Source organism: Cetorhinus maximus, chromosome 13 (assembly GCF_964194155.1).
Source record: "Cetorhinus maximus chromosome 13, sCetMax3.hap1.1, whole genome shotgun sequence".
NCBI lineage: Eukaryota > Metazoa > Chordata > Chondrichthyes > Lamniformes > Cetorhinidae > Cetorhinus > Cetorhinus maximus.
In genome coordinates this window covers 119,371,694-119,398,651 of record NC_135891.1, presented here as the reverse complement: position 1 = coordinate 119,398,651, position 26,958 = coordinate 119,371,694, and the positions used below count along the sequence as shown (strand labels likewise).

Sequence of the window (26,958 nt, the reverse complement as noted above, 5' to 3'; positions counted from 1 at the left end):
TCGTGTGACGGTTATGATCCGGCTAGCCGGAAGTGACGGCACTAGGATATGAAGCCATGGCTATGGAGGGAGATGCAGGTTGGTGTTGCGATATATTACGGGTGAGGAAAGGGCTCGATAAGGGGCAATAGCCGTTAGAATTGAGGAAAAAGCTTCCATGAACTAAAGGCACTTTTTATCTTTGGACTAAACTTTAAATAGCGAAGGAAGGAGAGGGATTAGTCCCATCCAGGGGTTAGTGCCCCCACCAAGAGGGCTGAGAATTCAGATTAACCCCAGTTAGAGCCATAGCGGTCTACAGCACAGAAAAAGGCCCGTCAGTCCATCGACCCTGCACCAGTCAAACAAGTACCTAACTATTCTAGTCCCATTTTCCAGTACTAGGCCCATAGCCTTGTATGCCATTGCAAGTGCACATCCAAATACTACTCAAATGTTATGAGGGTTTCTGCCTCTACCGCCCTTTCAGGCAGTGAGCTCCAGATTCCCACCACCCTCTGGGTGAAAAAATTCTTCCTCTCATCCCCTCTAAACCTCCTGCCCCTTACCTTAAATCTCTGCCCCCCTGGTATTGATCCCTCCACCAAGGGGAAAAGTGCCTTCCTGTCTACCCTATCTATGCCCCTTATAATTTTATACACCTCAATCATGTCCCCCCCTCAATCTCCTCTGCTCCAGGGAAAATAACCCCAGTCTATTCAATCTCTCCTTGTAACTAAAACTCCCCAGCCCAGGCAACATCTTGGTAAATCTCCTCTGCACTCTCTTTAGTGCAATCACATTCTTCCTATAATGAGGATTCCAGAACTACATGCAATACTCTAGCTGTGGCCTAACCAGTGTTTTACACAGTTCCAGCATAGCCTCCCTGCTGTTATATTCTATGCCTCAGCTAATAAAGGCAAATATTCCATATGCCTTCTTAGTCACCTTATCTACGTGTCCTGCTACCTTAAGAGACCAGTGGATATGCACACCAAGGTCCCTCTGATCCTCGGTACTTCCCAGGGTCCTACCATTCATCGTGTATTCTCGTGCCTTGTTTGTCCTGCCCAAGTGCATCACCTCACATTTATCCGGATTAAATTCTTTTTGCCCCTGATCAGCCCGTCTATATCCTCCTGTAATCTAAGGCTATCCTCCTCACTATTTACCATCCTACCAATTTTCATGTCATCCGCGAACTTACTGATCTACCCTCCAACATTCATGTCTAAATTGTTTATATATACCACAAACCGCAAGGGACCTAACACTGATCCCCATGGAACCCCACTGGACACACGCATCCAGTCACAAAAACACCCCACGATCATCACCCTCTGCCTCCTACTACTCAGCCAATTCTGGATCCAAATTGCCTTGGATCCCATGGGCTCTTACCTTCGTTATCAGTCTCCCATGCGGGACCTTATCAAAAGCCTTGCTGAAGTCCAAGTAGACTACATCAAATGCATTGCCCTCATCTGCACAGCTGGTCACCTCTGAAAAATTTAATCAAATTGGTCAGACATGACCTCCCGTTAGCAAAAACATGCTGACTGTCCTTGATTAATCCCTGCCTCTCCAAGTGTAGATTAATTCTGTCCCTCAGAATTGCTTCCAATAGTTGTCCCACCACTGAGGTTAGACTGACTGGCCTGTAGTTCTCTGGTTTATCCCTTCCTCCCTTCTTAAATAATGGTACCACATTGGCTGTCCTCCAGTCCTGTGGCCAGCAAGTTTTTGAAAATTATTGCCAGCGCCCCTGCTATCTCCTCCCTTGCCTCACTCGACAGCCTGGGATACGTTTCATGCAGGCCTGGAGATTTATCTACTTTTAAGCCTGCCAAACCACTTAGAACCTCTCCCTTTCTGTGCTCATTTCTTTAATTGTATCACAGTCCTTCTGCTGATTTCCATACCCACGTCATCCCTCTCACTTGTGAACACTGACACAAAGTATTCATTTAGAACCCTACCTACATCTTCCGGCTCCACACACAAATTACCACTATAGTCCTTAATGAGTCCTACTCTTTCCCTAGTTATCCTCTTACTCTTAATGTACTTGTAAAATAACTTTGGATTTTCCTTTTATTTTACCTGCCAATGTTTTTTCATGCCCCCTTTGTGCTCTCCTAATTTCCTTTTTAAGTTCCCCCCCTACACATTCTATACTCCTCTAGGACTTCCACCATTTTGAACCCTTGGTATCTGCCATAAGCCTCCCTTTTTCTCTTTATCCAATCCTGTATATCCCTTGACATCCAGGGTCCCCTGGATTTGTTGGTCCCACCCTTTGTATTTACTGGAATATGTTGGCCCTGTACTCTCCCTATTCCCTTCTTGAATGAGTCCCACTGCTCTGACGCAGATTTACCTAAAAGTAGCTGGTCCCAGTCCACTCTGGCCAAATCATATCTGATCTTATTAAAATCGGCCTTCCCCCAATTTAGAACTCTGATTTCTGGCCCATCCTTGTCCTTTACCATAACAACTTTGAATCTAAGGGATTTATGATCACTATCTGCAAAATGCTCCCCCACTGATACCTCTACCACTTGCCCGGCTTCATTCCCTAAAATTAAGTCCAGGACCGCCCCCTCTCTTGTAGGACCTTCTATGTACTGACTTAAAAAGCTCTCCTGGATGCATTTTAAGAATTCCGCTCCCTCTAAACCTATCACACTATGACTAACCCAGTTAATGTTGGGGAAGTTGAAATCCCCCATTATTACTATCCTATTATTTTTACACTTCTCTGTAATTTGTCTAAATATCTGCTCTTCTATTTCTCTCTGACTGTTTGGAGGCCTAAGGTGGGGAATCTTCTTTAATTTTCCATCATCGACTGTCCTCTTCCCACTTATCTGAAGTGTTTACTCACCCTTCTTCTTACTATGTCCCAAGTCACTGATGGGGAACTAATTATTGCTTGTGTAGACACTTATCACCTGTTTGAATTTTTAAACCTGTCATTGGTTAACCAGAGTTTCAATTCTTGGTTAATGTGACATTCATTTTGCTCTTATCTAGACTTCAGGAGTTGTCATCTTAAGAAAATGTCACCTTCAGTGCATAAGCACTCTGTGCTTTAGCGTTTCTAAATGCAACCACTGTCTGTCTTGTGCACCTTGAAGATTTTACCATTCCCCCACCCCATTGTACACAAATTTGGATGTCAGAGGTGCATGTCATATTTTATTTGCATAATTTTATTATTGTTTACATGTTGGCCAGGGTTATACATTCTGCTTATGGCATTTACTGCAGCACAGAATGATACATTGATTCTATTGATGTAGTGTTCTGATGAAGAGTTACATGCCTGAAATGTCAGTATCCTGTCTTCACTCTTTGTAGCTACTGACTAGTCTGTTGTGTAGCTTCAGCCCTTTTTGACTTTATTTTGGTGTCTCCCAATGCAGTGGCAAGGATCAGGGTGTTTTCTGAGTAGTGAACATGTGGGAGAAGGGCAATCTTGACCTGGCCAGTTCCTGGTTCCTGAGGCTCAGACACACTTGGTAATGCCTATGAACATCCATGAAATATCTGTGTGGATGTTTTTATGTTTGTGGAGCAGTATCCAAGGGCTTGGCCTTCCCTTTCTTTTAACAATGTACTACTGAGGGCCCCAATAGTGCAAAGTATTCACCGCCAAGGAACCTATCACTTGCGTGTAGTACTCAGAAGCCAATGAAAAGCTGAGTATGGATGTCATTGTGTGTGGACTCACGTCCTTTGAGAGTACTGTATTGCACCCCCACGGAGTTCACTGGTAAACTGTGATGTATCATTGTCCACATAAAAGGGTCACAACATTCAATTTGGACAGCAAACCCGTTGATGGATTGCATTTAGCCCATTGAGTGCTGAAACCACATTCTCGAGTGAGAAATTGATTAATTATGCGCTCTCTCCATCTCATTCAATTCCTGCTACAGCCTCAGCCAACCCCTGTATTCATCCAGAGCTGTGTCTCCCCCCAAGTGAATAACCACCATTTGCTCCTGAGGTGAGCAATGCTTCAGTTGCAAGCATGTGCCCTCTGCTTCAACTTATCCCCCTTTACAGTCCCTGATTGACCTGATACATAGACACATCTATGAAGTGACCCTGAATGTTGCTTAATAAACCATCGCCAGTGTCAGTAATAAAAATAGGAGCAGGAGTAGGCCATACAGCTCATTGAGCCTACTCTGCCATTCAGTGAGATCAGGGCTTATCTCCTATATCAGCTCCTTTTTCCTTCCCTATCCCCAAACCCTTTGATTCTGTTAGTGCCCAAAAATCTTATCAATCTGTCTTGAATATGCTGATTAACTGAGCATCCACAGTCCCTGGACTTGCCATGTTGGGAGAAGCAATGAAGGTTTACCAGATTGATCTCTGGGATGAAAGGGTTATCCCAAAAGTAGAGATTAAGTCCAGTAATCACTGGAATTTAAAGGAATGAGAGATGATCTCATTGAAACTTTTAAAATGCTTATAGAAAATGTTCCTTTACACCTTCACTACTCTGTGTGTCCAGTTGTTTCAATGCGCGATACATTTACAATTTTTTGTACAAAACTAATTGACAAGCAGGATTAGCTTTACCATTTCCCTTTTATAAATGTTTCTTGGATTGATCCATTTGTGTGTTTTCATTTTTTTTATATTGTAGGTAAGGCTGGTGGGGCCACAAAGTCCAGCAGTGAGCGATCCTTCAGCCTGGAGCGTCTGGGCTCCTCCAACAGACCCAATAAATTGTACGTGAATCTAATGAAACAAGAGGAGCTGATAGCACAGAAGAAAAAGGAAATCGAAGCCAAAATGGAGAGAGCTAAAAAGGACAGCTTCACAAAGCTGCAAGTGACGCCTGCTCAGTATGTGGTGATTATTACTTCTCACAAGTATGCCGTTCACTTCAATTTTAACTTGAGCTTATTAAGCTGAGGAATGCTAGTAGTACAGATGGAACAGATTTCATTTCAGGTTCCAAGTGCCTGCATCAGTTGATACCACATCAGGTACAGCGTGCGTTAGATACAGAGTAAAGCTCCCTCTACACAGTCCCATTAATGCACTTCAGTCATGCTTCACAAGTGCTTCGCACTGCACCAAGTTTAAAATTTTCTACTGTCCCACACTGCCTATCAGGCAGCCTCCTGAGTGTTGAATTAGGTGTGTTATTTGTTTCTATTGTCCCTTCTCCACTACAACTAGGCTGAGGCTGTCCAAACTAATTGCACAAAGAACCCTTGAGGTACATGGGGAGAAGATGTTCAGCTCATTGACTAGCTTGAGTTTGAACCCAATGCCTGTGTTTAACCCACTGCACAAGCCAGTTACCCCATTGTATCCTCCATTTGGGAATATGGGCATAATTCCTAATGATTTTTCTAGTTAGGTTGAATTGATTTTGAACAGACATTTTATTTGTTGTGTGTGAAGTATATTTTCAGAGCTGTCTTATTGAATTCTGTGACTGGTATTCAGCCTGGCTTTGCTTTTGCTGGTTTGTCTGGAATTCACCGTCATTCTAATTATTCTATAGAGATAACGACCAAAGGAACACGTCCAACAAGTTTGCCAATGATGGGAGTTTCCTGCAGCAGTTCCTGAAGATGCAGAAGGAGAAAGCAAGTACAGGTGAGGAGTGTGTGGAGGCCAGATGGGCTTAACTTGCTGTAGAGACGTCAGCTGTACAGAGAAGATCTCAGGAGGACCAGTAGCTGGGGTATTCCCGTTCATCTCAATGCCCTTGATCAGGATCAAACAGGCTTTTTCCGCTCCTGTCTGCTGAATATATGTGCAGGTTTGGCCTCCACTGCAGTTTCTTACCCCATGCCCTACTTATAAACTTGTGGTTAATAAGTCTTTTCATACATTGACCTGGTCTCGTATACAATGAATGCCCACTTGAATGAGATACTGGAAGGCAGCAGATTTCTCAGAAACTGTGCTGCACTCTGATTCAGTGCCATCAGGTGAGTTAGGCAGAAAGCTGGGAATGTAAAAGCATAGGAACAGGAGTAGGCCTTTTAGCCCATATATAAATATATATATATATTAGAAGTCTTCAGTTTGTATTCAGATTAAAATTCCCATGTCCCCAGATATAATTGAATCTGCCTATGATACCATGCTTTGTAATTATGATGTTCTGCCAGTTGCCTTTTATTCCCTTTCAGATAGAAGATTAAGGGGTGATCTAACTGAAGTATTTATGATTGGAGGAGTTGATATGGTTGATAGAGAGAAATTATTTCCTCTGGGGGTGGGAGTCCAGAATAAGGGGGTATAACCTTAAACTTAGAGCCAGGATGCTCAAGGGTGATGCCAAGAAGACGCCGTCACACAAAGTGTAATGTAAATCTGGAACTCTACCACACAACCCCTCCCCAAAAGGATGTTGAGACTGGGGGCTCAATTGAAAATTAAAAAACTGAGATTGTTTGTTTCATATCTTTACACACTCTTTCTGTCGCTTTGAGGATAATGGGGAAGTGTTGGAAGGATTAGCAGATTGATTATCAGCCTGTTGAACTGTCATGAACGCTCCTTCCATGGCCGACAAGTCTTGGACTGGGACTTGAACCTGGAACTTCTGGCTCACAGGCTGCCACCCACTGAGCCACAAGACCTCCAAAACTGAGATTGATTATTTTTTGTTAGACAAGGCTATTGAGGTTTATGGAACAAAGGCAGATAGACGGATTAGGAAGTAGATCCAAGTAGTTCTAATCGAATGTTGGGAAAGGCTTGAGGGGTTGAATGGCCTCATCCTGTTCCTATATAGAAGCATTGCAGTATTACTGCTGGCAGAAGGGTATAATTAGAATCTGATAAGCTTAGATTATAAATGTGAATATAGAAATTTCTAATGGAAATATGAAAATAAGGACAGAAAGGCCTGTGTGTCTGGTCCAATTGTCTGCACCCTCTATGCTTAATGTGAAAACTGCACTTGCTCCTTACTGGCAGTGTCAAAAGCCACGGATGATCAATTAAGGATGCATTAGTTATTGTAATATCCTATAGTATTAGAACATGTTCCATTAACTATGTATTCAACCATTTCAGAATGTGGGTGGGGCCCAAAAATTTTAATCCTGGAATTCTGATAAGTTAATCACTTTGATACTTAACTTGGACAGGGGTACAGTGGGTCCTATGTTTGGCATTTCAGCGTAACTTCCTGATTTATGCTTTTGATTTAAGGAAGTTCACCTTTGATTGCAATGTTCGACGCACTGATCGTCGATTTATTTTTTCCCCCTGAAGGGGTGCCACCAAGCAACAGCAGTAACTCCAGCCCCTCAGGGACCCAGGCACAGAAGAGGCAGATTCTGATCGGGAAACGCCCTGGCCTGGGAGTGGCATCTTTGGGAAGCACGTTAGGTCAGATGAAGAACTACACCCATGCCAAGCAGACGCCAATCGCAGCCCGCCCCAGTGTCTTCCAGTCACCAGATGATGAAGAGGAGGAGGATGAGGACCTTGAGCAGTGGGCAGAAGTGAAAGGTAACTAGCATTACTTAAACTGTGATACTGTGCCTTCGTGATTAGCCGTTGCTGCTGTACTGAGAGGTTTGCTGAGAGGGTATTTCTTTTACCCCCATTTCGTCTGAAGGTGCTGTCTCGCCCTGGAATCCAGTCCCTTGGCTCCCTGCGGTAGAAGAAAAAAGAATCAGCTGGGATCCTACCTGATTGCTATCCAGTCTTGTTTTATGAACATACGAATTAGGAACAGGAGTAGGCCACTCGGCCCCTCCACGCTGCTCCACCATTCAATAAGATTATGGCTGATCTGAATATAATCTCAGCCACACATTCTTGCCTATCTCCGATAATCTTCCACCCCCTTGTTAATCAAGAATCTGTCTAGCTCTGCCCCAAAAATATTCAAAGACTGCTTCCACCACCTTTTGAGGAAGAGAGTGCCAAAGACTTTCCATTGCTTATGTTTTTTCCACATTGGTACCCTATCGTATGCAAATTGGCTGCTGCATTTTCTACATTAATATACCAACTGCACTTCAAGAGGATTTCATTGGCTGTAAATCAGTCACCTGGGAAAGACAGTGGGGACTTGCATACTACAGTTCCATTATAGCCTAAGAAAAACTTACAGAAGAAGAGGGAGCTGGGGAGGAAGGGCAGGCTATTATTATAGCTAATCAGTGATTAGATTATTTGTTATTGGTGCTGTTTCTGTGCCAGTAACCATGTTCTATAGAAAATCAGACAAGATTCCCCTGAGTGAATGCAAAAACTGCCGTCGGTAAATGGAAAGGATTTGCGTTTATGTAGTGTCTTTCACTATCTTCCAAAGTGCTTTACAGCTAATGGCTTTTTTAAGTACAGTCGCTGTTATAATGTAGATAACATGGCTGCTAATTTGTGCATGCCACATTCCCACAAACAGCAATGTGGTAACCAATCATCTGTTTTAGGGTATTGGTTGAGTGATAAATAATGGCCAGGTCATCAAGGGAGCTCCTGTTCTCTTCTCTGGATCTTTTACGCCACCTGAGAGGACAGAGAAAGCCTCAGTTTAATGTCTCATCAAGAAGCAGGTGCCTCCACTAGTACAGCACTCCATCAGTGTGACACTGGAAATGTCAGTTTGATTATGTGCTTGAGTCTCTGGAGTGGGGCTCAAACCTATAACCTTTGTAAGACCTGGGGTTCATTCCAACTTTTAAGTTTTACAATTAAAGTTAATTACATTGTCATTTGGTAGTACAGAACTTGAGTATTGCTGAAAAAAGACACATGTGGAGCTTTTCTTGCATACATCAGGACAATTCGCAAGAATACCCAATGTAAAGGAAACAACAATTTATACTTTGAGAGTGCTGATTGGTTGGTAAGTGGACTCTGATTGATAGAGGTGTTACCATGGAGAATGCACCAGTGAACTGATGACTGACAGTTAACTGCCAAGCTTTGTTTCATTTCAAACCAGGCAGATTCGCTCTGGTGTGCTGACGACAACCAATTTAAGATTATCAGTCGGGCTTGAAGTGTGATACACTTAGGAGTGCTAGAAGAACATATATTAATACACAGGACCCTGTTCTTTGCAGACAAAATGAACGTGCACACATTGCGCCTGTTTCAACTTAACAAAATTGGCGACAGCCATTCTGTGGTTCATTCCCCAGGGCAATGCCTTGACCAATCAGAGTCAACCTGCCTGGTTTGAATTGAAACAAAGCTTGACAGTTAACTGTCAGTCATCAGTTAACTGGTGCATTCTCCGCAGCAACACCTCTACCAATCAGAGTCCACTTGCCAACCAATTGGCACTCTCTTCTCATGAAGTATAAATTGTTGTTCCTTTTACATTTGGTATTCCTGCGAATTGTCCTGATGAGTGCAAGACAAAAGCTTCGACAACGCCTTGATTACAATTGTTAAAATGAGTTGGGAGAGCTGATCTAAAAGAAACCTGCAGCTCCGACTAACTACAGACCACTCTGTGTATGAGTATGTTGTCACAAATTTCACAGAATTTATTAAGTTAATTGAAGTAAGTACAAAATGCAATACTTAGCAAAGGCAGTGGAACAGTCAGTGTGCTCTGGAACACTGGCTCATGACTTCCGGCCCACTGTAGCATTGTGTCTTGAAATGTTCTGTTGACCGAAGTCTAACTTCTATCTCCTCTTCCTTTTGCTGTGCACTTAGCTGCTGAAAATTGCTGTTTATTAACTCTTGCTAATTCACTACCTCTATGCATGGTCAGTAGTATCTCTGAGTTCTCAATATCCAAGCAACGCATGATCAGTGCCTTATTGGTTAGGTGATGTCTAATTAGTGCCTGATTGACCTCTTAAGGGTGATGGTCACTGAGCATCCTGCTCATTGCAGATTTTCCCTGTTATTTTATTAAGTTTATAGCTTTCCATTAAGATAACGAGGCACCACAAGGTCATTTGTATGTCTGCTTATTTACAAGGGTGTCACTTCCTAATGATTGATGCTTCAGGCTTATTGCCCTAAAATGCCTAATTGATACATCTTGGGTGTTCTGGAAAGTTCAGACTCCTATATGTGACTTCCTATTGACTGCTGATGCCTGAAGCAAGTTACTTATAAAAAAAAACTAGAGTCCAAGAGGTACACAATCTTAAACTAATACAGCAATTACAAAATTACTACAGTACATTTAAAGCCACAGTAAGGCATAGGTCTTTGTATACTTTGAAGGAAAGTGACTGTTTCTCTTTAAGGCACTTTAAGTTAGAAAGCTAAAATGATTTAATTTAGAACTGTAGCTTGAGACCTAAAACTGTTTTACTTCACACAATAGGCTTTTGAGAAGAATACAGCATAAGTGTTAACCACTTCCCAGAGCCTTTGCTTTGACAATTGGACTACAAGTGACGTCACATTTGCCCTGTAATCAAGCCATAAAATGTACTAGTGGGTTTTCTCCAACACTTGTCCTGTAATAAAACCATAAGACGCAACCTTACTTTGGCCTAAGCCTATATGGCACATTTCACTTGTTAAGGACGGATGCACCTAAAGATAGGTTCATGTAGTGTGATACTAGTGCCTTGCATTTTGAGTTAATTGATTAATACACTTTATCATGGAAATCAATCGCACATAGCTAAACTAAAACTAATTATTAAACATGGACTCCCCTACAGGGACCATATATGGCAAATTCCCGCAGGTTCAGAAAGAAAGGATTAAGACTAAGAATCCTTCCTACAGGTTAGAATTTACCTATTCATAGAAGAGGAGAGGAGTTCTCCTCAGTGTCCTGGAACTTTCGTGCCTCAATCAACATCAGTAAAACAGCTGATCCCACCCTTGTATTGCTGTTTGTGGGAGCTTGCTGTGTCCAAATTGGCTACCACATTTCCTACATTACACAGTTGCTACACTTCAGAATTCTTCAGTTGGCCTGGAAGTATTTTGGGATATCCTGAAGTCGTAAAAGATGCTATATAAATGTAGTGCCAAAGGGAAGTTGGGAAAGTTTCAGTATGGGTTTTGTGCCAATGGAAATCCAATGTAGAATTTTTTTGGGTTGGATGCCCCTGATCAATGGCTAGGTCAGGAAAGTACACTTCTCCAGCAAATTGCCAGTGGAGCTAATAGCAAAGGAACAGCTCTGTAGTGAAAGGAGACAACTACCTCTATGTGCTGGCAAAACATTCCCCAAAAATTAGGAGCAAGTAGGTTTCATTATGTTTCTCCGCTTTTGCCTTCATGCCCACTTTCCTGATGTTCCTGACTCTTGCTGAGGGCTCAGTCCCACAGACATTCCCTGATATCTCAGTCATGTGACATGTATGTGCTGGATAGAGTACCTGCAAGGCATTGAGCCATTAGGAGCATCACAGACGAGCGTGATCCTCTCCTTGTTTTGCACGTTTACTCTTCCCTACATTGGTTGCCATTAGCGATCAAGAGAGGAAACATTTCTTTTTCCCAGCCTAGACGTTCTGAGGCCATTTCTACCACCTCAGCTACCCTGGTTAAGAGCAGCTAACCACATAGCCTGCAAATCGAACCTGAAAGCTCGAATCTGCATGTTCCTACTACGGAACAAGCATTGACTTTATCTACGCTAAGCCATTGGGGAAGCAATCCTTTGTGTGTATTGGAAGGGTTGGAGGAGAATACTTTATCTTCTCCTCTAATTAACAAATTCAGTGCCAGCATGGAGTGTTTTACATTGTAAATGTTCTCAATATTGGCTTCATATTTCATTAAATCCGTCCTTTTCCTGTATCCTGCTCTTGCCCCCAACCATGCTTGTAGACCTTGTTTGCTGTTGACTGTTGGGTGTGTGAGTTGAACTCAAGTACTGATAGCCTGCTTAAAGTTTCACCCCCAGAGGAGCCGGAGGTTCGGAGCGTCGCTGAGAAGTTGGCGAAGTACGTAGCAGATGGGGGCCATGAAGTCGAAAAGCTCGCCATTCAGAACAACAGGGATAACCCCGCCTTCTCGTGAGTATCGTCTCTCTCCTCCATCAGCCAATAATGCAGCTCAAATAAAACAGGAGCAGGATCTGCATCGATGCCAGTACTTACAGCTCCTCTTGGTGTCGGTTCCAGTGTTTACTGATCCGGTCCCTTGAATGCTCTCCAGAGCTGCTTGATGGTAGTACAGTCAGGGAAATGCAGACTGATGGAGCTGATTTATCTGGTCTGATGGCCATGGGGCATATAAGAATGTGGGTGGATAAATCCTCTGTAAGAAGCTTGCAGTATGCGTTCTATATAACGCTGCGGGGATCACAAGCTGGGATTTCTTTGTCAAGAGAAAGGTGCTAAACGTAATTTCCACCTTTGTTGCAGGTTTTTGTATGATCGCAATAGCCGAGCTTTTCTTTATTACAAGAAAAAGGTGGCTGAAATCAAACGAGAAAAACTGTCTGGGGTGTCGGTGTCCAGGCCACCTGTGCCAACCTCCACCACCACTTCATCAGTGCCAAAAGGTAGGGGAATCGGAAGGGGACAATCTCTGTCTAAGACTTATCCCATGCATAAAGGTTTAAAACTGCACAAAGTTCAGAGGGCAGTGATGATGCCGAGCATTCCAAAGCGGGTTGTTCTATTGACCTTTCACCTCTCAGAAATGGATTGAAATTCAGCCAATACAGCTAGTAGTTTTTTTTCTTAATTGGATGATGGTTGTTTTTTTTAAAAAAAAGCCTTTGCCTCAGCTAGTTGCAGTATGCACACTGACCAACGCATGTCTTCTGAGATTGAATCCACAGTGGAAGACCATTCTCAGGGTAATGTTGGAGCTCTGTAGAGCATCCATGTTCTATCTCTGTCTGGAGGGCTGATGTTGATTTCAGAACGGTGTAATCCTGCATAAATTTTTACGTTTATTGAACTATGAAAGAGTATATCCACACCCGCCCCCATGCATGCAAACTCATAGCCCCTCCCATATGAAACTCTAACCACACCCCCTCCCCCACGAACATGCATACACTGTGCCTCTTTATTTGTGCACTGAAGCCAAGTTTGTTACTTTAATAGTTGCATTAACTTCCCTCTGGAACAGGGGAAACCATGTTGGCAAAATCAGTTCAGTGCATCTTTTTGCCTTTAATCTTTGCTGGAAACATTTAATTGTACAGAAGGGGGCTATTCAGCCCGTCATCTCTGTGTTAACCCTTTGAAAGAGCTATCCAATTAATCCCACTCTCTCTGCTCTTTCCTCATAGCACTGTAAATATTTCCCTGCAAGTATTTATCCAAATCTATTTTGGATGTCATTGAATCTACTTCCAACACCCTTACAGGCTGTGTTCCAGATCATAACAGCATTTTAAAAAGTTTCCTCATGTTACCTCTGGTTCTTCCGTTAATCATGAATCTACGGTGCTCTGGCTTCTGCCAATGAAAACAGTTTCTCCTGTTCATTCTGATCAAAACCCCTCATAATTTTGAACATCTCTAGTAAATCTCCTCTTAACTTTCTCTAGAGAAAAACTCCAGCTCCTCCAGCCCCTCTACTTAACTGAAGTCACTCATCTCTGGAAACATTCTAGTAGATCTTCTCTGCACCCTCTCCAAGGCCTTGACTAGAGTGTGGTGCCCAGGATTGGATACAATCTTCCATTTGAGGCATAACCCGTTATTACAAAAGCTTAACATAACTTCCTTGCTTTTCTGTTCTGTAGAGTCAAAGACTAGCACAACACAGAAGGTCCATCAATTCTCTGTGCATCTATTTATAAAAGCAATGATCTCATATGTTTTTTGTACAGCTTTCTTGTCCTGTCACCTTCAAAGACGCTACTCTTTCTTAGTTTTTTCACTAAGGTTTCTGACCTGTTGGTACCAAGATACAGCCAGAGAAATCCCACTTTTAATTGGAACAGGAGTCCATTCAGCCCCTTGAGCCTGTTACTTCATTCAATTAGATCATTGCTGATCTACATCTTAACTCCATTTACCCACCTTTAATTCATATCCATTGATACCACTGACCCAACAAAAATCTACTCATCTCAGTCTCCTATTTCAGCTGACTCTCAACCTTTTAGCGGTGACAGTCCTAGATTTCTCTGTGTGAAAAAATGCTTCCTGATTTCACTTCTGAAATGCTGAGCTCCAATTTTAAGACTATGCCCCCTTGTTCTGGAATCCCCCACCATGGGAAATGGTTTATCTACATCTATCGTCTCAAATCCCTTTATTATTTTGAAAACCTCAAATAGATCACCCTCTCAACTATCTAAATTAAGGGAACACAAATCACGTTTGTCCACAAAAAGAGAAAACCAGTTGACTTACTGGTGATCAGTGTCACTGGTTAAGACAGTAGTTCTTTATTTTGACCTGATTGCATTTGTAATTACAAATTAAACAAAAGTTTTTTCCAGTTTGCTAATAAGTGATCTGATTAGCTTTCAGCTACAGGCTAATGAGGTTTGAAGATGTGACACTAACAGTGATTCACAGTTTAGAGTTTGTGGGGGTCATGGGTGGAGAATGGAAGGGACGCAGGACAGATGGTCCATCGATGGGAGGAGGTTGCGAATTCTTCTTAGTACTCTCCTTTTTACTATTTTCTCCTGTTTTAGAATTTGTGAATGAAAATAAGCCAGTAAGCCCAAGAGGTCTGTGCAAGTGTTTATGCTCCTCACCCTTCTCTCATTCCTCTTCACCTCACCATGTCAGCATATCCTAATCCCTTCTCCCACAAGGAGTTTCCTATTTTCCCCTTAAATGCACCTATGCTATTTGCCTCGACCACTTCTTGAGGTAGCAAATTTCACTCTCTTGGTAAAGAGATTTCTGCTGAATTCCTTACTGGATTTATTAGTGACTCTTGCCCCTCGCATTGTTTTGTTGGAGGGAAAAATTAGTATTGGAGGGGAGGAATTAATATGTAGTCTTAGATAGAGTGGACAGGTACAGCATGGGGTTAGATACAGAGTAAAGCTCCCACTACACTGTCCTCTTCAAACACTCCCAGGGCAGGTACAGCATTGGGTTAGATGCAGAGTACAGCTCTCACTACACTGTTTCCATCAAACACTCCCAGGACAGATACAGCACGGGGTTAGATACAGAGCAAAGCTCCCTCTACACTGTCTCAGTGACGTAAATTTTTTGGAACACTCTAAAGAACAACCAGTTAACACCCAGAGGTTTGAGAGCTAAGTGCAGTTGTGTGGGACACTGTCTCCATTAAACCACTTGAGTGTGATTTAACCATTGCTCTCCCTGTATCCTACTCTTACCCATCCAATCTTGTAGACCTTGTTTGGCTGTTGACTGTTGGGTGTGTGAGTTGAACTCAAGTACTGATAGCCTGCTTAAAGTTTCACCCCCAGAGGACCCGGAGATCCGAAGTGTGATTGAGAAGCTGGCGAAGTTTGTCGCTGACGGGGGTCCAGACGTGGAAGAGATGGCTGTTCGGGACAATCGAGACAATCCAGCCTTCTGGTAAGCACCATTTTATCATGCTGCCTGGTTTGTAAGGCTTGTAGCTGTTTAAGAAAAGATAAGCTTGTAATTAAATAGCACCCCTCATGCCTTTGGAGCATCCCAAAATACTTCACAGCCAATGAAGTACTTCTGAATTGTAGCCACTGTTGGAATTAGAACATAAGAGACTTAAAAAATAAGAGCTAGGTAGGCCATTTGTCACCTTCAGTATGTTGCATCATTCAATATCATGGCTGATCTTCTACCTCAATTCCACTTTCCTGCCCTATCCCATATCCCTTGGTTCCCTTATTTCCGAAAAAGTTATCAATCTCAGTCTTGAATGTACTCATTCACAGAGCATCCATAGAGCATCATCATTGGGATAGAGCATTCCAAAGATACATGACCCTCCAAGTGAAGATGTTTCCTCCTCTTGGTCCTAAGTTTCCGACCCCTTATTCTGAGACTATGACCCCCATAGTTCTAGGTTGTCCAGCCAGGGGAAAACAGCTTCTCAGCATCTACCCTGTCAAGCTCCTTAAGAATTTTATATATACCAATGAGATTTAATTCTTAGGTATCAATGAGATTTCTAATTTTTCTAAACTCCACAGAATATAGGCCCATTTCACTCGATGTAAGAAAGGTGTCAGCCAATTTGTGCATGGCAAGGTCCCACAAACAGGATTGGGATAAATGACCAGACAGTTTAAGGATAGATTCATCACTTTTTCTGTGGATGAGTCTTTAAGACACCTGGGGCAGAATTTAATGCCCTTGCCCCTGCTGTGGGAAGCTTGGTAAGGGGTTGGGGGGAAATCATGCCACCTTCCCACCTCTGCCTTGATTAAGTCCGTCGTGGGAAGGCCCTGCCACCAATTGTTGCCCTTAAGTATGTCCTGAGCATTTCTGATTTTAATCACTCCACCATTGGTGGCCGTGCTGTCAGCTGCTGAGCCCTAAGCTTTGGAATTCCATCCCCTGCTAAACCCCCCCAACCACCCCCAAAACCTCTCCACCTCTCTCCTTCAAGATGCGCCTTAAATCCTATCTCATTAACCAAACTTTGGGTACCTGTTCTAATATCTCCTTTTGTGCTCTATATCAAATTTGTTTGATAGTCATTCCTGGAAAGCTCATTGGAATGCTTTACTATATCAAAGATGCTATATAAGTGCAAGCTGTTGTTCTGGCCAGTCTCGGAGCCTTACTTTAGGAATGATGTGAAGGTGAGGGTGTTGAGTTTTTTTAGGGTGCCAAAGGGGAGATATTTAGTTATGGTGAGAGACTATGGGCAGAATTATACGACCCGTTTCGGCGGGGACGGGGCTGTAAAATGCGGCGGGCCGTTATAAATCCCATTGGCGACAGCGGGAACGTAAAATCCTGCTGTCATAAAATTCTGCCCCATGGAACAGAGACTTGATAGAGGCGCTCAAAGTATGAGTGGTTTTGATAAGATAAAATGCCAAACTATTTCCACCGGTTAGTAAATCAGAGGGTGTGTAGTCTATATTGTCACCCAAGGATAGCAGAGACTTTAGGAGAATTATTTTTCTTTTGCGCAGAGGGTTGTTGGGATATGAGAGGCCCCATCAGCAGTAGTGGTGGAAGTAGAATCTAATAGCTTTCCACACAGGAACGATGGGCCGAAGAGCCGCCTTCAAAAGGATGTAGAGAAATTTTTGGAAAAGAGGAATTTTAAAGGATGTGGAAGAGGACAGGGGTCTCGATGGATAACTCCGTCAGAGAACAGGTAGTAGCAGATGGGCTGAGTGACCTTTTTCCTTCTGTAATGTTAATCTTTGTGATTCTGAGCATGCAGTTCTCTAGCACTGAAGCACCAGACACTCTTTTTGTCACTGTAGGTTTCTGTATGAGCAGAATACCGATGCATATCGATACTACAGGGACACAGTTGAAGTCTTCTGTAAAGTCAAGACCATTGCGCAGAAGGCCGTCCAAGCCAGCTTGATGGCAATATCCTCTCCCGCCACTCAAAAGCGGAAGAGTTCTCCTGAGCCTGTTTCCGGTGGCTCACCCTCCGAGCCTGCACCCGTACCAGCACCTTCATCTTCCTCCTCCTCCTCTTCGCTTAAAAAGAAAAAGAAGAGCCGATGGGGCCCAGAGGATGACAAGATTGAGCTTCCTCCTCCTGAATTGGCATTATCGATGCAAGTGCCTGGCTTAACAAGTAAGTTCTGTGAAGAAGGAAATGGTCTCGTCAGTCCCATGGCACAAAGTCAGGGGTAAGACCAGGCTGAGGTGCAACCTAGAGTGGCGCAGTAGTGCCAAGGAGGGTGGATAGTATAAACGGGTGCAAGGGGAAAGTGGATACGTTTCTAGAGAAAGAAGGTTGGTTTGAGAGATATGGGGAGAAAGTGGATAGGTGGAGTCATTGTGTGAGGAAAGGGATGGGCTTGTTGCACCAAATGGTCTTTTCCTATTGTTAAAAATTCTTTGACTCTTGTAGTGGGGATACAATCCCTGTCAGCTCTACATTGGTGCTCAGGTACAAAAGGAACGTGGCCTTCTGTGCTGATCGGTAGCTATGCTCCTCCGATTGCAGGGCCTTCATCCTTTTTAAAGCTACAGTTGTTGGAGCCTGAACATGTGTCTTCCTGAACCCTGGCACCCCAATTTCCCTATGCCAATCGGTTTGTACCGAGTACATTTTCTTGCACTCTGTATTAGTGGATTATCACTGTATGATTGATGGTTAAATTGGAGTGTCACTAACCTTTGCATCAGAGGACATGGTCCGAAGCGGGGCTCAAAGTTAGCGGTACTTTGAACACTGAGCAACACTGGGGGATTGACCTCACCCAAATAATGCTCCACACAGTGAGCTGTCGATTGCAAGTTCCTGGGTTCATGCTCAATGCTTCTCACACAGCAAAGTGTGGAAGCAAAGACACCAGAAAACTGCAGTGAATATTTGAAAGGGAAAAATTTGCAGGGCTATGGGCAAAGAGCAGGAAGAGGGAAATTAACCCTTTAAAGAGCTGGCACAGACACAAAGGGCTGAATTGGCTTCTATCCGTGCTGTATGATTCTGCAGTTCTTTCAGACACTGTGTGAAAGCTGCGATTGCCTTGCTTCTGAGCAACATTCCCGTTGTCTTCCTTTTCTGTAGGGAGAGGGAAGTGATGGGAAATTCCAGCCTGGGCTATATGCTGGGGGAGTGGAGGCCCAGAGTCATGTCGAACCATTGTGAAGGGATACGTGGGCTCCAGAATTTTGTTTTAAGTGCCAAACTATTAACTCATGCTGAAGTAATGCCTCTTGTGTGTATGTGTGTGTGATTGCAGCTCAGGATTTGAAGGGGCTTGGCTATCAGAAAGGTAAGCCGGTCGGATTGGTGGGAGTCAACGAGCTCAGTGATGCACAGAAGAAACAGTTGAAGGAACAGCAGGAGGTAAATTCCAGTGAGATGATCTTTAATGGCAGGGTGTGGCCAAGGGGAGCGCAGCCCTGCAGTCATGCAGGACACCACCATTTCTGCGGCAGCAGCAGGGGTTGGAGGCTGCCTGTTTCTAGGCACTATTACTCTGTCCTGTTTTGATTCTGACCTACAGCGTTGTCAGCTGAAGGCAGTCACCTTTGATTAAACACTCTGGTACTAGGTTGCTGACTTTCCTCACTTTGCTCACTCCTTCCTGATTAGCGCTTTGAAGAAATGAAGCCTCTTCTGCTTTTCAAAATGCGCCCGTTTCGTGGCAACCTCTCCAAAACTGACCTAAAAGTAAAGCTTTTTTAAAAATTCAGTTATGGATCATGAGTGTCACTGGCAAGATCGGCATTTATTGTCCATCCCCTAATTGTCCTTGAGAAGCTACTGATTTAATGTAAGATTAGAGAAATGAACTGCACTGGGGATTGTGGGCTGCGATGCTTGGAGAGAGGAGAGGGTGTACGGTTGCATTTCCAGAGAAAGAGAGGATCACTAGGCCAACAGAGAGAAATACAGGACACAGATATTAGTGATAATCACCTAAAGAAAGGAGACAGGCACAGATGCTGATGGGGAAGGGGAGACACAGAGAAAGAGAGAAACTGACACTGAAAAATGGTAGCTACGGAGGGAGAGAGAGGAGAACCAGGCAGTGTTATTTACAAAGGGGCAGAAACCAGGCAGGGTCACTTACAGAGAGAGGCAGAGGGATTGTGCAGCAATATCACCAGAATAGGGAAGCAGCCCAGCAGAGTTAGAGAGAGCTGGAGAGGAATTAGGTAGGGGTGTTTACAGAGAGCATGGGAGAGCTATACAGGGGCACTAACAGAGGAACCAGGCAGGGCGATAGGGAAAGAGATTACCATTTAAGGAGAGAAATATTGGACAGGTTGTACATGAGGGAACTGAAGCAACCTGTGGACATTTGGCAGGATGGCTGAAGTGAATTCTGGGTGGTTTACAGATGCAGCAAATGTACGACATGATCATGAAGCACAAGCAAGCCATGCAGGAGATGCAGATGATGTGGGAGAAAGCCATTCAAGATCACAGACACGAGTATGACAGCGACGAGGAAATCGACGGTGATGCTGGCACCTGGGAACATCGTCTGCGGCATATGGAGATGGAGAAGACCAGAGGTAAACATGAGATCACAACAGTCTATAGAGGTCAGAGATAAACATAGGGACATGGCAGTCTGCAGTGGTTCAGGTTTAAGCAGATTGTAAAGGATTTAACCAGCGGGGTGGCATCACCACGGGTGATGCCTAGATGTGCTGAGTCTTCTGGTGATCTGAGCTTATCCAAAAGACAACGCTTCAAACATACTTCATTGGCTGTGAAGCACTTTGGGACATCCTGGGGTCATCAGTGCAGGTTTTCTCTTCCTTTCTACTTAGTGTAATTGCCTTCAAGGGCTCTGACAATACTACATCGGGGAAAACGGTTACAGACCGAATTGGGATTGAATTCAAAAAAAGCAGAGTATTTCTTAAATGGAGAACAGCTGCATAATTCTGAGATGCAGAGAGATCTAGGTGTTCTAGTACATGAGTCACAAAAAGTTAGTATGCAGGTACAATAAGTAATTAAGAAGGCTAATGGAATGCTATCCTTTATTAAGCGAGGGATTGAACATAAAAGTAAGGATGTTATGCTTCGGCTATACAGGGCATTGGTGAGACTGCACCTCGAATACTGTGTACAGTTTTGGTCCCCTTATTTAAGGAAGGATGTAAATGCATTGGAGGCGGTTCAAAGGAGGTTTACTAGATTGATACGTGGAATGAGTGGGTTGTCTTATGAGGAAAGGCTGGACAGGCTGGGCTTGTTTCCACTGGAGTTTAGAAGAGTGAGGGATGATCTGATTTAAGTATATAAGATCCTGAATGGCCTTGACAAGGTGGACGTAGAAAGGATGTTTCCTCTTGTGGGTGAGTCCAGAACTAGGGGGCACTGTTTTAAAATTAGGAGTCGCCCTTTTAGAACAGAGATGAGGAGAAATTTTCTGAGGGTTGTGCGACTTTGGAATTCTCTGCCTCAGACGGTGGTGGAAGCAGGGTCATTGAATATTTTTAAGGCAGACGTAGGTAGATTCTTGTTAGGCAAGGGAATCAAAAGGTTATCGGGGTAGATGGGAACGTGGAAATCGAAACACAAGAAGCTCAGCCATGGTCTTAGTGAATGGCGAAGCAGGCTCGAAGGGCCAAATGGTCCACTCCTGTTCCTATTTCTTATGTTCTTATTCCTATATGTTCTTCCTTGTTTGAAAACCTCTGGTCATGTTCTCTGTTGTCTTAAGGGGATTGACACAGTACATGCTGAGAGTCTGTTTCCCCTATCTGGTGAGTCTAGAAAGAGGGATCACTGTCTCATAATGGGGGTCAGCCATATTTAGGACTAAGATGAGAAATTTTTTCACTATCTTTGGAATTCTCTATACTGGAGGGCTGTGGATGCTCAGTTGTTGAGTATATTCAAGGCAGAGATAGGTTTTTGGATACTATCAAGGGATATAGTGTCAGGGAAGGTGGAGTTAGGGTAGAAGATCAGCCATGATCTTATTGAATAGTAGAGCAGGCTCGAGGGGCCGATTGGCCTATCCCCATTTCTACTTCTTGAAGTCATCTGGCCTTTGGAAGAGCACAGCATTAGTAGTGTTTCACACAGCTAGTTGCCTATATTGCATCATGGTTTGTTCTGTTCTTGATAGAATGGGCAGAACAACTGACCGAGATGGGTCGCGGGAAGCACTTCATTGGAGACTTCCTACCCCCTGATGAACTGGACAAATTCATGGAGACGTTCAAAGCTCTAAAGGTACGTTAGCTTATCCAGAAATAATACTAAGTGGAAAATGGCTATTGCTACTTTGAATAACTCTTTCCTATCTTTACCAGGGCAGGTACAGCATGGGGCTAGATACAGATTAAAGCCCCCTCTACATTGACCCAACAAATGTGCTTCAGGTCAAATTCCAAAGAGGGCCCCACTGCATTGGTGTGACATTTTCTTTTCCACACCAGCCGCCTTGGTGTTCTGACAGTGAGATTTAGGGCCATATTAGGAGCTGTTCTATGCTGTGTGCTTATATCTAATAGGAACTGGATTGAGACTTGCCCAACTCATTTCATGCTATACTCCACAGTCAGTAGACAGGGGAAAGGTTCATCGCTTGTGTTTTTCCAATTCCATTTCAGTTCATTCAAGCTAGCCTTAATCGGGGAGCCAGGCTTTTCTATTGATGAAGTATGTTGATATGGATTGGACTTGCGCATGTAGTAAAAAAGTGACTTTTGCAAGGCCCTGCACAGCTAACAGTACCTTGATTGTAGCTAGTGCACATCAGAAAGGTACAGGCTGTACACCTATGATATTCCATGTAACATACCACTAATGTATGGACTTGCATTTATGTAGTGCCTTTAACATAATAAAAACATCCCAAGATGCATCATCAGATAATAGCTGATGATGATCCACCTAAGGCGAAAATAGGACAGTTGAACTGAAAGCTTGGTCAAAGATTTTAATGTTGAAGAATATCTTGGAGGAAAGAAGAGAGGGAGATTGACAAGCTAATGGAGGGAATTCCAGTGGTTCGGGACTAGATTGTTGAGGATTGGCTGCCAATCAATGTTTCCTCCACGCTGCATGATCGTGTAGCAACCCAAAGGTCCCCACGTAGGCTGCGCACAATTTGGCCTCTCTAAGTGACTGCACATGTGGCTGAGCATAAAAATTCAAGGGCCGATGCATGTAAACAAATAGTCACCCACTACAGAAAAAATTTATAAAGGCACATTGCTGCCAGTTGTGGAGTGAAGAAAATCATTGCATATGAATTGAAGGAGCGCAGAGACCTTGGGAAGGTTGTTGGGCTGAAGATTACAGAGATAGTAATGGGGGAGGCAGTGGAGAGTTTTGAAAATCTAGGATAAGAATTTTAAAAGCGAGGGGTTGCTGAACCAGGTGCCGATGTAGGTTAGTGAGCGCAGGGGTGAAGTGCGTGCACACACACTTCCCCTGCCATTATTCCGTGCGTCTGAATACTTCAACACTTTCTTGTCTGTCTTTCACAGGAAGGGAGAGAGCCTGATTACTCCGACTACAAGGATTTCAAAATTACTGTGGAGAACATTGGTTACCAGATGCTGATGAAAATGGGCTGGAAGGAGGGCGATGGATTGGGCTCAGAGGGACAAGGCATCAAAGCTCCCGTTCCCAGGTACTGAAATAGTAGTAGGCCAACTAGGCTCTGATATATGAAATAATCCCATATTCTGTTGCCTAAACTGGGGGAAAGGGAGGGAGCTTTTAGATGTCTGCACACCATTCTGCAACCAGCATTCCTCAGTATCGTTGTACATGTTTTAGAAGTGCCAGTAATGTATGTTTAAAGGGGAGGGATGTGAGTGGTTATTTTAACCACCCAATCCCGCAAAGAGGCTGATTTTAATCCCCCATCCTCATTTTAATTTTCCAATTCGGATGCCCATCTGAAGCTAGTGTGAACAACGAGATGGCCAACAGACTCGAGCAGGAAATCGAGCAGCATCAGGCCACTGCCTGAGTTATATTCTCAACACAGCCAAAGTTATTCCTTGCAGGGTTAGCTGGAGGGAATCTCCCTCACACATGTCAATCCTCCGGAATCCAATGCTTTTTAATCGCAATCTAATTCCAGAATGGAACAGCTCATGCAAAAAAAAAAAAATTCTTCTCCTCTCCCCTTTCCAACCTTCTTATGACTGGAAACTGCCTCTCCACATTTACTCTCTCAAAACCCCCAGTAATTTTGATTTTAAATCTTTCTACCTATCTCTGCTTTAAGGAGATAAATGCCAGCTTCTCTAGCCTCTCCACTTCCCTCTCTTTTTTTTGCCTGCAGAGGCACCACGGCAGTTGACGGAGCCGGGTTTGGTATCGATCGACCAGCAGAGCTGAATAAAGACGATGACGAGTATGAGGCATTCCGCAAGCGGATGATGCTGGCCTACAGGTTCAGGCCCAACCCGCTGGTAGGTGATCACAACATGCACATGAGGCGGAGGAAGGGCCAAGAACTCTCGCCACTGTCAATGCTGGGCGCACTGAATTCAACGTTCCAATTTTATGAATTTATTCAGATCACCTGAGAACCACCTACTCTCTGTAAAGACCATGATCTCTGGATTTGGAATCTTAAATTTGAAAATAAAAGATGCTGCTTTCCTTTTGGTTGATGTAACAGACTTGAGGGGCTGAATGGCCTGATTGAATGATAGCAGAGACTTGAGGGACTGATTGGCCTCCTGTTCCTATGTTCCTAATTGGATAAGACATTGGGACAATTGGCCTCCTTGTCCTATATTATTCTTTGATTCTGAGAGAGACTGGGAGGTGATGGTGCTCCTACTGCATTGCTGCCCTTATCCTCAGTGGGAGGGCACGGGAAGCAGTACTGTTGCAGTGACTGTGGCGAGTTGCTGCAGTGAATCCCACAGTTTGTTCAGACTCTAGCCACTGTGCAAGGGTGATGGAGGATATCGAGTCCACAGGGCAATCAAGCGGAATGCTCTGTCCTGCCTTGCTCTGTTATAGTGGCTGTACTTGTCTAAGGTTTGAGAGTTTCCCATGAAGCTGCTGACTTGAACATTTTCCAGATTATTATTTCCCCTTATTATCTCTGGGTTTTTCTCCCGTTTATTTTGCCTTTTCCTAGGAGATTATATGACTCTAGAGGGAATGTGATGTGGAGGGATAGGCAGAGCTGGTCATGCTCCAACCATCCTGGTGTGTCAGCCAGGTTTACTGGGCCATTTGTTCTTTTTGCTGCCTGACATTCCTTGTATGAAGTAACACTGGACCTTCCTTTGTTTCAGAACAACCCGAGGAGGCCTTATTACTGACTCCTACACCTGCACACACAGATACAAGGAGACTTTACCATTCAATCCTTGGCTGTGATGTTTAGTTTGGTTCTTCAATGGTGCAGTGATCAGATGACCGTGCTTGCGAGGGATGAACTCGAGTTGGATTTCCCTGAAAAACAATGCCGGAACTTTCTGTACCACTGCTATTGGGCCACATTCCTCCCAATTACCTTTCTGGACTCAAAGGAGCCCTTTCCTTCACCACACAGCGATGAGGACCGTGCAGAGAAAAGGAGATCCCAAAATGAAGAGTTTTTTGAATGTCTTGTTCAATTCCTGCTGAATCTGACAGTAAGCAGAAAAGATTATAACAATGGAGAGTCTTGGTAGATTGGGGAGCACAGTCCAACCCTCTCCTCCTTCCTCATATGGCCACTCTGGAGATTCCAGTGCAAGAGGAGACAGCAGTGTGTCTCACTCTGCTGTGTGTGTCTTGGGCCTGTGGCTGAGGGAGAGGAATTCTTTGCCTTCCCTGTGTAGCTGTTTTAAACACTTGGAGAGAAACCTGAGGATATGTTACTGAGGCCCTGACATCCGGCAGGAGAAATCTCAACCGTTTTGGACATCTCTGGTAGTCGCTCAGTAACCTTTTAATCTCTAGAAGAATGTCATTCAAATATTTTCTTGCAAAATGTAGGAACTGCTGCATGTTTGTGCTTAAATAAATTTTATCATTCTAAACATCACGTGAGTCTTGATTTTTATTTTTTTAAGGAAGCCAGTTTTTACATTGGACATTATGTAACTGCATCTCGCAGGTGAGAAAGACCCAGGTTTGATTCCTGGATCATGTTGGGCGAGCTGATTTCTGAGGGAGCAGCAGAGAGACTGGGCAATTAGATACCCGATTCTAAATATGGCCCAACCAATGTCTGGAACTGATTTATCCCGACAGGACAGTAAACTGTTCACAGGTTATTGGACTATGTGGGACAACACAGAGACAAATCCTGTCACAAGATCAGAGGAAATAGGTGCCGGAGTAGACCCTATGGCCCATCAAGGTTACTCTGCCATTCAATACGATCGTGGCTAATTTTCTACCTCTATTCCACTTTCCTGCCTTCTCCCTATATCCCTTAATTCCCTGAGACCAAAAATCCATCTATCTCAGCTTTGCATATACTCAACAATGGAGCATCTACAGCCCTTTGAAGTAGAGAATTCCAAAGATTCCATAATGCTCGAGTGCGAAAAAGATCACCCATTGTCCACCCAAATACACTAGCTCACTTTTCAGTGAGTTGGGGCAGGAGCCCTGACTGTCCTCTGCTCGACAATAGCAATAACTTACAATAACGCTACCTTACAAATGTAGTAAATCATCCCAGGACACTGCACAGAGGTGCAGTGTCAAAATTTTGACTCTGAAGCATGTAGGGAGATGATCTGGTAAGTGGCCAAAGGCTTGGTCAGAGATAAGTTTTAAGGAATGCTTTTAAAGGGGAAGATGGAGAGGTTTAGGGAGGAAGTTCCAGAGCTTAAAGTCTAGGCAGCTGAAGGCATGGTCACCAATAGTGGAGTGCTCAAAATAGGGCAATGTTCAAGATGCCAGAATTGGACGAGTGCAGATATCTTTTTTTCACAGAATATGGGTGTCACTGGCTAGGCTGGCATTTGTTGCCCATCCCTAATTGCCCTTGAGAAAGGTGGTGGTGAGCTGCTTTCTTGAACGCCTACAGTCCATGTGGTGTAGGCGCAGCCACAATGCTGTTGGGAAGGGAATTCCAGGATTTTGGCCCATATCCCTCAATTCCCTGAGAGAAATAAGAGACCCTCACTGAGGGTTGTGGAGCTGGAGGAGATTAGAGATGGGAAGGAGCCTGGCCGAAAAGGGATATGAAAGCAAGGATATGAATTTCAAAATGGAAGTGTTACCAGATTGGAAGCACGTCTGTGAATGGGACTAGACGCGAGGCAAGAAATGGGCAGTAGAGTTTTAGATTAACTGAAAGTAGAATGTGGGAAGCTAGCCCGGAGTGTGTTGGAATAGCCAAGGTTGGAGGTAAACAAGTTGTAGGTGGGCATCAGCATCAGATGGACATGTTAGAAAGATAGAAATGGGCAGTCTTTGTGATGCTTATCAGGGAGGGGGAAGGAGTTGGTGACATAGAAAAATAGGAGCAGGAGTCGGCAATTTGAGCCTGCTCTGCCAATCAATATGATCATGGCTGATTGTCTATCTCAACAT

The 26,958-nt window shown here is 43.8% G+C and overlaps 1 protein-coding gene across 3 annotated transcripts; it reads left to right on the top strand.

Annotated features, from left to right (window-relative positions):
• Positions 1 to 16: 16 nt before the first annotated feature.
• Positions 17 to 25,453, top strand: sugp1 (SURP and G patch domain containing 1). 3 transcript variants are annotated; one of them, XM_078556144.1, is made up of 15 exons: positions 17 to 78; positions 4,649 to 4,850; positions 5,522 to 5,616; positions 7,252 to 7,491; positions 11,822 to 11,945; positions 12,297 to 12,426; positions 14,277 to 14,279; positions 15,256 to 15,410; positions 17,264 to 17,589; positions 18,707 to 18,813; positions 19,814 to 19,991; positions 21,566 to 21,672; positions 22,935 to 23,080; positions 23,744 to 23,873; positions 24,717 to 25,452. In XM_078556144.1, exons 1-15 carry the CDS (start codon positions 57 to 59, stop codon positions 24,741 to 24,743), a joined length of 1,992 nt encoding a protein of 663 aa, XP_078412270.1. In that variant the 5' UTR covers positions 17 to 56; the 3' UTR covers positions 24,744 to 25,452. The 3 variants fall into 3 exon arrangements, with proteins under 3 accessions (XP_078412270.1, XP_078412268.1, XP_078412269.1); XM_078556142.1 differs by lacking the exon at positions 14,277 to 14,279 and having other exon boundaries at positions 12,297 to 12,436; positions 15,287 to 15,410; positions 24,717 to 25,453; XM_078556143.1 differs by lacking the exon at positions 14,277 to 14,279 and having other exon boundaries at positions 49 to 101; positions 12,297 to 12,436; positions 15,287 to 15,410; positions 24,717 to 25,453.
• Positions 25,454 to 26,958: the final 1,505 nt, after the last annotated feature.